Source organism: Manis javanica, chromosome 12, assembly GCF_040802235.1.
Source record: "Manis javanica isolate MJ-LG chromosome 12, MJ_LKY, whole genome shotgun sequence".
NCBI lineage: Eukaryota > Metazoa > Chordata > Mammalia > Pholidota > Manidae > Manis > Manis javanica.
Window position 1 is genome coordinate 79,445,604 of NC_133167.1, and position 13,143 is coordinate 79,458,746.

General features: G+C 36.1%; 1 protein-coding gene across 1 annotated transcript in view; it reads right to left on the bottom strand.

Annotated features, from left to right (window-relative positions):
- Positions 1–11,035: 11,035 nt before the first annotated feature.
- The window catches only part of LOC140844847 (uncharacterized), a 76,564-nt gene continuing 74,456 nt past the window's right edge, over positions 11,036–13,143 (bottom strand). The window contains exon 4 of the mRNA XM_073217770.1: positions 11,036–12,328. Within this exon, the coding sequence (XP_073073871.1) occupies positions 12,251–12,328 (78 nt within the window). The 3' untranslated portion in view covers positions 11,036–12,250. The remainder of the gene's footprint in view (positions 12,329–13,143) is intronic.

The window sequence follows — 13,143 nt, forward strand, 5'->3', positions numbered from 1 at the left end:
CATCTTAGAACATGGCTATGGAAATGCACCATATGGCTTTTGGCTTCTACCGGGTGGGGTTTTACAAGAAAGAATGGGCAGGGTTTCATTTCTCCCAGCTGCAAAGATGCAGAAATGTTAAATTAAAAATAACCTTTCAGCTGATTCCTTGTATAATTGCTATCTTGTTTTGCTAATACTGTGGCTGAATTATAACTTGCTGAAGCCTTGGGGATTTGCATGCTGGTTTATCCTCTGAATTTGCATTGACATGGTTTTCAGTCAAGTGAGTAACTAAATTCTGTGGCCATGAGTGAGGCTGGAAGCATTTGCATTGAAAATCAGTAGGAGATTGGAGGAAAAATGACGCTGTGCAGTCTCCCTAAATAGGTTTGATGATGAAAATTTGGGGTGTCTAAAAATGCTGTTCACTTCCATTAAGTGGCTGTGGCTGCTGAACCCTTACTTGTACTTCCATCAAAAGACCAAAGCAACATCAGTATAAATGGAAAATATACAGACAGCTGGCACAGCATGACACATTTGAGAAAGAACTATTTGCCAGAATCCTTCTAAATGCATTTTGGAAAGTTTGGGGACATTCTTGCTGAAAATGAATTTTCTGATAAAAAAAAAACAAAAACCCAAAACAAAATCCAAAACATTTGTTTTCTCCTCAGGGGCAAAATGTGTAAAGCCAGTGATGGGCTTAGAGTATCTCTTGATGTTATCAAACTGGCTTATGAATATTTTAATGGCAGTCAGTAAGACGTTGCATAAATTAAAACTTGAGTGAATGCCTGTATAGCCTGTGATTTTTTCCTTTCTATCCATAGTTTATAAAATGAGATTTGCATCTAGCACAGTTAGGAGTCTAGTACAAGGAAGACAAAAAACTTTGATCTCAAACCACGTTATCTGTTAGACTCTGATTGTGACTATAATTGCTTTAATTTGGTACAACAGACTCTTCCCATTTTAAAGCTGTTAATCATTTGAGAGTATACTCAGACCCACCCACTGAAGAAAATGAAGTCCCTGAGATGTTAAGGGACATTCCCAGAGCTACCCATTAGCCACTAGTGAGTGTATATAAATCAACTTTTTGCCAAACAAAGGGGAGGTGGATATGGAAGAGATGATAGTTTTTTAATAAAGGGTTGATATAAAAATACCACAACATTGATGAGGTTCACATCTCCTTGTGTTTAGTGTCCTGGTGAGTTTCCACATTGTGAGAAATGGGATAGTAGCTCGGGATTCTAGAATATCACCCTATTGTTGTGATGAGGCTTTAGAATATTCCAGAATCATCTGAAGGGCTTTATAGAAGATTGATGCAGATATAGAAATTTGGATGCAGTTTGAGAGTAAACACAAAGGAAGTGGTAGTTCTTGCTTTCTTTTGGAGGAAGAGGCTTAAATTGGTTCCTGGACTAGGTATGAAAGCACATCCTTATTATCCAAACATGATGCCTGGCTTTGATGTTCCCGGTAATGAAACAGCAACAATGGCTAAGCCAACAGGGGAAAGCCTGTTGTGGGCTATTCCAGGATATCCCAGCTGTGAAGAGGAAAAGCCACAACCCTTGAGGTCCATATGAATTTGTAATAAAAATAGTTTAGAGAGCTAGGAATAGCCCACCAAGTCTCAACAACTAAGGTTTGCATGAATAAAGAAAGCAGAGCTTTTGCAAGAGGTTATATCATCATCATGTCAGACTTGTTCTGTTATGGAGTGATGACACAAAAGATAAAAGATTATCAAGGATAAAACCAGGTTAACTGTATAAAATTACCATAACACCTTAGTAAGCTGTAGAAAAGGAAAAGGATGCCTCATGACGTCAGAAGGATTTGGAAAACTGTTCTACAGTAAGGTCAAACTGCTATGACTTATGATGTAACTCAACGGCCTATTCATGTTGCTTCCTCTTATTTCCTGGTTCTTGTTTGGTTTTCTGGGCAAGCAAAAAGAAGAGAGAGAAACCAAAAAAAGTTGCTATTTCTACAAACAGAAGAACATTGGCCTTCTTTGTGGTTAATTTACCTCTTTATTTCATATTTCATTCTTTTTCCCACTGTGGGTTTGCATGTAGTGATTAAACTGGTACTATAAACTGGAGGTTCTCCAAGTGTAGACCTCAGATGAGCCACAGCTGCATCACCTGGGCACTTATAAAAAAGGCATATGATTGGCCAGACCAACCAAATAAGAAACTCTGGGGGTGGAGCGCAGCAATGTTCTATAAAGCCCTTCAGATGATTCTGGAATATTCTAAAGTTTACAAACCATTGGTATAGACATGAAGGTCTCTAAAGGTTTTATAACATGTTCCCACTAAGCCTGCCTTAGTATAGACATTCTCTGTTTAATTAAGCAAGTTATATGCATTAAAGTAGATGAGAGTTCATGTTCTAAAACTAATGCTATGAGTTGTTTCTTCATAAAATAGAATAAACATGACATTTAATAGTTAAAAATATTGTCTCTTGCTGTGAATTAAATAAATACTAGGGTAGCTTCCTAGTTGTTCTTCATAGATTTGAAAAATGCCCTGATTTTGGAAGAACTAGACAATTGAAACACTTTCATCTTATGAAGAATGTCTTCAATAAAAATAAATTTAATGAAATTGAAATTATTTTAAGGGCTAGTTCCCCAAATTTCAATTCACTTACAATATATCAGCCCATTATATTTTTCTCTACTAATATTAGTTTCCTGGTAACATGATACATTGTTTTTAAGTATTTAAGAAATGTTATTGAAGGGAAAGTTTGAGTTCCTATGGCCAGGATCCTCACCTAAAACTCAACTTCTTGATGATGTAACTGGCCTGCTGCTAGGCTACTGCTTCCACACCCGTAGGCAATAAGCTATTATTGACTGAGTCACTATATAAAGAGCTTAGCCCAGTGCTCTGGGCGGAGGCAGAGACGAGGATTACAGACCTGCAGACGTAATTCTAGTGCTCAACCTATTGCCGGGAGAACAAGCCGGGTAATAAACCCTTTCAACCCAAGAATGTTCCATCGTCATTCCTCAGTCTTCCTGAATAGATAGTGAACTTGCTTGGGGCTGAAACCCATTTCCAAGACAGTTGTAAAGTATCAAAATTTCAATATAAAAATATTCAACAGAGTTAATGCTTTATTCTTTTTTTAATTTCACCCGTATTTCTGTGCATGTTTTATTCTTTCTTTAGCAGACACTTATGCAAGATATATATTTATTCATATTTTTCAATGTACTAAATATTGGACATGTGTGAAAATGAACTGAATTTTGATATAAACCTGATTGAAACAAAAATATATATCATATGGAATGAGAGAGTGTCTAAATAAGTGTAGAATAAAATCTCTTTGGAGTATCATCTATTATTTGTGAAGCAAATAGGTTGAAATAACCATTTCACCCCTTCTTTTTTAGTGCTCAGCTGCTTCAGTGAGTCCTGTGTGTGGCGGGTGATAGAGGGAATAGTCAGTGTGATTTCAAGACTTCATGTAGTCAGTACATTCAGGTATTTTCAACAAACTATCTTTCACTATAAAATTCCCTATGCTATTTAGCAAACCTAACAGGTTAAAATGGTTTGGATTTACACTGGTTCAGTTTCCTCTATGTTCAATCAACATAACCATCTAGTGATATCAAAGCTGGGTAGTCAGGGGCCCATGTTGATGTGGATCCATCAATGTTTACCTGTTCCTCTGGGAATGCAGGCAAGGAAGGTTTTATCCTTGGAATAAATAAATCAATGTTTTGCTATGTGTGCATGTGTATGGGATTGTGTGTATAAAGATATATACATATATATAATTTTTAAAACTCAATTGTGCTTTGTTTTTAAGAGCTTCTGAAGAACTTTTCCATTAACAGCTAAAGCAGATGGGTTTCATTAAACTGCCCAGACCATTTTTTCCCTAATCATCTGCCTTGCCCAATCTGGGGGGGAAAGGGCAGACACATGAGGAATCTATTCTTCTCTAACCCTCTCTGCAAGGCATCTGCTAAGACCTCATTCATCACTGGGAAAGCTGTGAATGGATAGCTCACAATACCCCAAGGTCTCATTGCGAGTGGTGGTATAACGCCTAACCTCTCCTCTGGTAAAGAAAAGCAACATGTACTTTTGTCAAACTGTCAGCAAACACTTCCCTCTTGATACAGTTTGCTGAACCCAACCTTCTGCAATGTCAGCTGGCCACAAATGTTTCATTTTTGAAGAAAACCCCCAACCGTTGCCTTGATGTGGTTCTCACTAATGAGTACTTTTGCCTCTGTGGTGGCTGAAAGTGTGTGGGGCTTTGTTTGCCTCCAGAGGGTTCCAAACTATTTAGGAAACAAAATGGCTTTCAAATTTGATTGTTAAATTATACTATTAGGCTATGTGGGCTACATAACTATGTAATAAAGTCAGCCCAAAATATCTCCTTTATCAACTATGTTCAGAATGATAGGAGAGCATTCAATCATTCATACTATCATAGAACTGCCCTCCTGGCCGACTTGAAGAGTAATGGATGATTGCAATATAAGCAGCAGACGCCTGTCTCACTCCACCCCAGGCATCAACTGGACTGAATGCCAATGTAGTGTTCACTATGTGGCCCACACTTACTTTCAATCGTGAATGCCATACCTTTTCAATCAAATGAGATTAAGGCTGGAGTCATCATCTACTTGTTAATTATAGTGTAAAATAACTCAATCACTTTGTGTTTTGAGGTGGCATGAAAGTTAGGACAGAGATGATGGCATTCATTATGCAAGATGTGAAGTGGTCCGTTCAGCCATGGAAACTTCTTCCATGTAATAATATTTACCCTGATTCCCCTCATAATTTCAGTTCCTGGTTGTCTAGAGGCTAAGACATGTTGAAAATTCAACCTTTCCTTACTTTCCATGGAGTGTCTTCTGTCACATGGTAGCTTTTTATTTATTTTTTGTTTTAGTACAACTACCTCTCCATGTCTGAATAGTTGCATTATTGCTAAGTAACACAAAAGTATTTCAATTTATAGTGAATTCATCTATTTAATGTCAAAGTGAGTTTTTATGTCCTCAGAGATGATTTTCTGTTCACAAATACTTTGATTTAACATTCACTATTAAATATATTGAAATTACATTCCTTAAATTGTAGGAGTTTTTTTGTTCTTTTTACTTTAATATTTATTGGTAAGCCTAGCAAATGCTAATCACTCTTAAGAGGCTTTTGTAAGTAAGTGCTTTTTCCATTTATAAACTTATTTAAATACACTTCCCAACCATTTTAAACTATTTGAGGAATGATTATATCTTCTTCTATGCTTACATAATAAAATTATCCAGTTGACAATAAACTATCCAAAGTACTTCAGTGAATCTTATGAACCAAGTAAGTAAAATATGTGTGGCATTCTCATAAATCATTCCTTAGTATGTATAAGCTTTACCAGACCTCAATATAAAAGTGTAAGACTAGATTAATTACTCAGTACATTTAAAAGCCTAATTATATCAACCCTGATTGGCTAAATTCTCAATTTTTTATTGAGAAATTGAAATATTGATATTCTGGGTTAAATTCTTTTAGATATTTCTCTACTTAATTTTAATGTCCTTATGGTTACTATATGTAAGTCAATTAGATATTATAATACATCGTAAAATCCTTGACTCTTCCTGTTCTGATGGCTATCGTTGTGTAATGACCAGAAACATAAATTGGGATTCCAGTGATACACCCTGAACTCTTTTTCATCTGTAAACAAAACTTTGTAGCTTAAATAATGGGGTAGTCAGGTAGAATTATCCATGCCACATCATTGCTTACTCCTGACAACTTGTAGAAGTCTGCACATTTCACCAATATGCCATGTCATTTAATGAGACTTTGTGTTATTTTGTCTTCTTATACATTTAGGTGGATTCTCATGCTAAGTTTACAGTTCTTTAAGACAATCAAATGAAATAGGGCTGAATTTTTAATTTTTCTAGTAGTTTGAGAGTTCTGCCAATATCACGTATCTTTGAAGTCATGAAAAACCTTGAAGTGTGGTAAATAGGGAACAAAATTTCATGTATGTTAAGCCTATTTTGAGGACTCATCAGCTTCATGCCTTTGATTTACCTGTTTTTAGCCACTATCATTTCTTACAAAATAGTCTATAAGGCATGACGTCACAGTCAAACATTTCGTAAGCTTACACCATCTTTGTTGCCATCACCTCTCAATGTAAATTCACTGATTCTGTTAAATAGCTTTTCTTCCACCCCCACCGAATAAAATGACTTCCTAAGTACAATCAGTGAAACCTTACATATGCCTTGAGGCCAACATCAAATCCCACTGTACCAGGAGGGATCTTCATTATTTCACTTAGATGTGACCATAGATACCAAGGCCCTCAAATTTGCACTAATGCTTATCCAGCCATGCCGGTCAGAATTCTAGGTGGGCTCTTGCCCTGGGCGATAAGAGGAATGGGGTGTCAAGTAGCTGGAGTTCTAAATCTTGCTCACCTGCTTCAACCAGAGTGGAAACCCTCTATTATTTTTCCTTGTTCAAATGCAGCTTACATCTCTATAAGAATACCGCAGCTTGAAAAGTAATAAAGGGATCCAAAATAAAACAAAACAAATCTTTCCTCTCCCAGCTTGATTATAAATGCCAAGAAAGTGATCATTTCCAAAATTCCTTTGATTTCTCCCATACCTCTTTGTCTATCATATGGTGAATGCATGAATAAAATGCTACTATACAGGCTAACATTATGCTAGGTAGGTATAAGAAAAGTAAACTATTATTTTAGAGATACTGTGTTATAATGGAAAAATTAGGCTGACGGTTAGGAAAGCTAGTTCAAGCCTGTAGCACTTGCTGTGTTAGCTCTAAGAGTGAGATGATTGGCCCCCAATTAAATTGAGTAATAATTGCCCTAATGCCAAATCAAGCACTACTGCTAAGGCAGGTAATAATTCTGGTTAAGAACTTGAGCTCTGAACCTAGACTGCTCAAGTTCAAATCCTGGCTATACCTTATACTTTTGACCTCTGATAAGTTACTCAACCTTCCTAGGCCTCAATGTTTTGATCTGTAGGATGAAGAGTACCATACCTCTATGTCCTACAAGGTTTTGCATTAAATAAAATAAGGCCAAAATCGTGACTATCATCAGTATTAACAAAATTACTATAACAGCATCTTTTCTGGCCAATTACCCAGAAATAATATGTACCTATTTGTATTGGTGGGTCATCTTATAAAAGGTGATATGATCGCATCTATTCTTTATTCATTAACCTCTTCTCCTTGAGGTAAGCTTCCTAAGAACAGGACATCAGGGTGAAAAACCTGTCCTGGTTTGCCTGGGACTTTTCCAGTTTTAACACTCAAAGTTAAAACCCAGGTACCCCTTGTTTCTGGGCAGATAGTTTTACTCTCCAGCCTCTTTCTCTGTCCCCTAAAATATTCAACATAGTTTCTTACATGTAAACAGCATTCAATTAACACCTATGAAGTAAAATAAATTCAGTTGATCACTGTCAAAATCCATCTATTGGTTCACTATACACCAGACACATTTCTTAACTGCAAAACCAAGGAAAATGTCTGTACCTTATGTGATTGAAAAGTTGCCAGGTGAATTGCACAGGTCCAGGAAAGTCAAAGAAGATTAAAAGAGAAAATCTAATAGTGCAATAAAAATAAACTACCCTGAAAATTTTAATATACAGTAATTAAATATTTTATTCATCCATTGGCAAGTAGAGGAGAGGTTGATATTAACTAGCTAAAGTAGTAATCTATTAAAATAAATGGTTCCAATAGGCATTAACTTTTAATAAGATAGCAATTGTATGTTTAATAAATACCAATAGTTATGAAATGTAATGATGGGGCATTATGGTAAGGGTTTATAAAATATATTTCCTTTAAGGATTCAAAAATGTTTTAATAAATGATATTTGTTAAAAATCATATACAGTGAAATAAGAACATCTCTGCTTTAAGGAAAGCATGGGTAATGCTCTCTACTAATTATTAGTGCTAATGCACGCTGAAGGAGGCTGCTTGGTTATCCATCTTTTGAAATCCCCATCAACGAGTCCTTGATCTTGGCCGTCCCTTGAGGGCTAATGCAAGCCTGATACGTTCATGCTTTGCACGCCCAGCTTCAGTGATAGTGCATCAGAAGGGTAGAGGTTCATAAGTCATACTTTCTGCTCTAGTCTCTGTTAGAAATATCAACACAGCATACTTTCTGAAGAGTTTTAAGTACTTCCAACCCCTGTTGGAAACAGGAAGGGCAAAGGTAAAAGCAAAATTTTTTTTAAAAGTGAAGGAAACATTGCTGAATTTCAAGAAAGAAAAAGAAAAATGCTTGCTTTGCATTTGGACTAAGGTTAGGATATTTATATGTATTTTTTTCTTTCTGGTTACTAATTCATTCACCCCATGATCCTTGGGAGGGCAGAAAGTCAAATAGCCTTGTCCTTCTGGCGGTCTGTACTCTGAGTGACTTTTCTAGGTTCAGAGCTCCCACTGACTTCAAAGAGGGGAAAGGCCATGGAAGAAATCCACAGGGTGCTAGGGAGAAAAGGGCCAGGACAAAGCTGTAGTTAAGTCATCTGAAGTGTAACATTGTTTCTTTATCATCATCTGGTGGGTTCAATTAAGTTTTATCTTTGATATTATATAGCAGATTTTTTTTCTCTAGGTGAAATGGAAACATCTGTATGTTGTCATAAATCTAAGTCCCCATGAAAAAAATCATAATTCTGAATGGTTTTATGTATAAATGTCCAGCCAGAAAGACATCAGAAATACTGTTCCCTTCCTGCTTTATGAGTCCATATAACTCAGAGCTACCCAGACAATATGCTAAATTTTGGTGGTGGCCAATTAAGTTTAACAAGAAGTCTATTAGGTGTTCACAATCATTTGAGTAACACTTAATTGGCATGGATATCTGACCAGATGAAAAGAGGAGGTGATCCTGGAAATGGGGAGGCAAAATAAAGTAGAGTGACACAAAAGACTGCTATTATGTAATAGTTTTGTTACATGAATATTTGTGTGTGTGTAAATTTCATGCAACAGTAATCCAGTTGGGCCTTTGTTCCCACCTCCAGTACTTTATTCTTGACCTACATTTGAGGTGGAAAAGAGCAAATGCATGCATTTTTTTCTAAATTTCATTTGAAATGAATTACTCAAAATGTGTATCATATTTTTAACATCTTTTTAACATTCAAATCCCTTTTTGTTAATGTGTTACTGTCCTTACTGTTTCATGTCTGAGGTCTTACATCAACTTTTATTTTTCTTCTGGCTGCATTTTGGCTATTTTAACACCTTGCTGTCAAACACCACTTCACAGGCTAATTTTTAATATTTCCACTGAACTTTCTACATCTCCATGTGGAGTTCTTTCCTTGAGCAACCCACTTGTGTTATCTTCTTTCCAAACCTCTAATAATGAGCCTTGCATCTGTGTGACTAATTTCTTCCAGAACTTGTCACTAACTACCAAGTGCTCACACTGAGATTATACTGTTACTACCTGAGAATTTCTACATTCAGCAAAGTTGCCTTCCTCTTCCCCCCCACCACTCCCCCATAGCCAGTAACTGATGCCAGTTTTCCTCATCAGAGTAAAACCCTAGTTTCTGTGGTCTGGTCTTTGCAGATAGTAACAGAGCTCCATTGAGAAGCCTTTTTTCTTGGTAAAGCCTAGTATTGAATAATATTGAATAATATTGAATATGGAAGGACTGTACCAGAGTAGCATAAGCTTAAGATCATGGCTCTCCTCCTGTGCCTCGTTCTATATCCTCTTTACAAAATCCAGACTCCAATAAGTAGAGTATGTAGTATGCTCCAGCCTACCACCGAGTTACTGTGTAGTTGCAATAAAGACCACATCAAGATCCACAAACCCAAAAGTGCTCACTACCTGGTCTGAGGAAAAGATTTCCAATTTACAGGCTAGCTAAAAACAATGATAATTCCCTAAGGTAGAGTTTTAGTCCTTGTTTCTAATTCTTTCCCTTTCCCCAGTAAAAAATCGTGGTCACCCAGGGGGAAATTGCAAGATCTCATTCAACTTTCTCTCTAGCTGAGTTCATGAAAGAGATTTCTTTTTTGAGGCACTTTTTTTTTTTGTCTGGGTCTCTGTGCATGTATATACGTTTTCTGGAGCAGCATATATTCAGTGGCTAGGAATATAATAGTTCAGATTCAGAAGATTCTGGTGTTTGAGTACAAACTTGAATAGTTTTGACTATGGAGTTTACACAGATTACTAAGACTTGTAAATCTCAACTCCCTCATCTGGAAAAAAATACAACTATTAACACTTGCCTGAAAAGATTTTGTAAGAAAAAAATAAATATGATGTTGTCTATGAAGTTCATAAAGCACAAATCAAATTCTCACCAACAGCTCCTCACCAGTAAATGGGGAAACTGTTGAATACTCAAATGCCAAAACAAACTCACTTACCACTCTTGTCCTGGAAGCAAACACAAGCTCAGAAAATTTAGCCATCGTAATGATACCAAATAAAGGCTTACTCACTTATCTAAAAATGAAATGAACTGTAGCCATGCTTTCATAGGCAGTAGAATAATGAGGTGCAATAGATTGAGCTTAATAAAATGCAGCTTGGGAGAGCATGTATTAACACACATCTCTAGCTTATTTTGAAGGGTAGCTGCAAATAAAACCTGGCCATTTCTGTAAACATGTAAATCTGTATCAGAGCTTTTAAATTTTTAAATTCTTTTTGCATACTGCTATCACAATTTCACTTTGATGGAAAATAAGTGAAACAGAATAATGCATTGGCTTAAAAATGATTCAAGGAAAATCCATCAACCAAGTAGTTTCTAGAAATCTGATTGAGAATTATGCAGAATAAATATGTATTTAAAAAAGATTTTTTAAAAGTTGACTTGTGATTTCTTTTAACCCAGAGAATAAAACAGAAATGATAAATTTAGTTTGAGAAAACATAATTTGCCTATTTCACATCCTTTCCAATCTGAAGGGGTACCAGCAATGTTGAGAGTGACAGTACATATGTTATGACTGTTTGAGTTTCAGAAAGCCTTTGGTTAAATTCTGCATAATTGGTTCCTGCTTAAGGCAGCGTGCGCAAGAATCCAGGAGGAGACATGGGAGTAGACAGATAAAGAATGAGTGAAAGAAACAAAAAACAGACACTCCTGGTAAGAGGAACCATGTCCACTCTGGGGGGAAGTATTAAGAGGGTCCCACATGGAGCAGGGCTTAGATCTTGGCTGCCTTTTATCTGAGTAACTGATTCAGACAGTGGGATCAGATTTAAGTGGTTACATTTGTGGACGCTGATTGGCGGACGGTGAACTCTGGAGATAGCTGCCAGAGAGCTTCGCAAGGCGCCGATGTACTTCATTATAGCACAGAAGACCAACACGTGGCATTTAATAGTTATAAGCACATTAGGCTCTGAATGCCTTTACATAAGGATTCAGGGGAAAGGCACATGAGGTAGAGCCGTAATAATAGAGGCATATACGACACAGGATAAATAAAAATCTGTAAAAACCTGAAGGTGAAAGTTTTCGCACTTAATACTTCAGGGTCGCAAATATAAGGACTAATTGGGTTAAACCATTAACATTAAAATAACACCACTTTGAGGAGAACTGTATTTGCTCAGGGAACTAAAATAGATTTTGAATCTTTCACAATTTGGATGCAAGTTCAAATTTCAGGTCATTTAACAGTGTGCCTAGATATTACAGACTAGGAACAAATCAGCAATGCATTTCCAGCTTTGTGAGTGTCCTTCTAAAGTCATTTTGCAAAAAAACACAGATGAAAGAGAAAGGGTATGCTTGATACAGTGAAATGGTTTCCTCCATAAGCACGGAACATTTACATGGGCTATAATGCGGGCCCCACAAATTGGAAAAGATGATCCACTGATGGAATGAATGCTGGCATGGGACTAAAATGTTCTTTGTCTCTACTTTATCAATTTAGAAATAAATGAACAAAAATTGCTCCTTCTTCAAAAACAGTTGCATATGCAGTGTCATCATTCTAACTTCAATTTAAAGAAAGCAAGTTAGTCATTACCATTAACAGTTTTCAATGTGAATGGGAAAAATGCAAGCAACAGGAAGTGAATGATTTCCTTAAAATCGTCATATTATATGAACAATCAGATGATTCACGTTGACTTTAAAAAGAAAACACTTAACGCATATTGTAGCACACAAGGCTATTCATGTTGTCGTTTTATTGATTGCACGAAACACTCCACGGTGATGACAAAATTCCAGCTTGTCATTGTGATTGATCATCTAAGAGTAAAGAACAGAATGCAAAAAGTCAACAAACATTTTTAAATGAAAACTTGAAACAAGTAATTTAACTTTTAAACTAGTCAGCTGCTGCTCATTAAAATAAATCAGAACTGATAAGAGAGAAAGGAAACGAGATAAGATTAGTCTGTTTCAGAAAAGGTCCCATAGACTCTGGCTAAGAGTTAAAGATGCTTTCTGCTTAATTCTGAGCAAACAAAATTACAGGAAACAGTCAATCCCCTAGACTCTCAGTTTGGAGAAAGGCTAGACATTGATAGCAAATAAGTTTTATCTGTTGTATGGGCTCTCAGAAAGATTTTGAGGCCACTTCTAGACTCATTAAGAAAATTCCTTGAGCAGTTATCACTGTTTCTTAGAAGAAATACTAATAAGGTATTAGTCACCTTGAAGTTAAACATACAATTTTGAAACGTTAAAAATCTTATTACAATTTGTTAAAGAGGGTTGGGGCATACTGCTATTTCTCTATATAAGTATTGATTTGTATTCACTCAAAAAATTACCTGTCCCAACACCTTGAAATACCGGTTTTAACTGGAACACTAGCAAGTGTGTTATCAAATTTTCATGTTAAATATATTTACTTTCATCTTCTTTTTTTATTTTTTATTTCCAGAGAAGCAAATACTGTCCTGTATCTGATACCTGCTGTAACACATATTGATAGATGACAAAATGTTAAAAAGGTGAGATAATAAGACTTAACACTTGTTGATGATTTACTGTTTCCCAAGTATGGTGGAATGTTATGTCCCGTAACTAATTTATATACAAGTCCTCGGAGGTGAGGT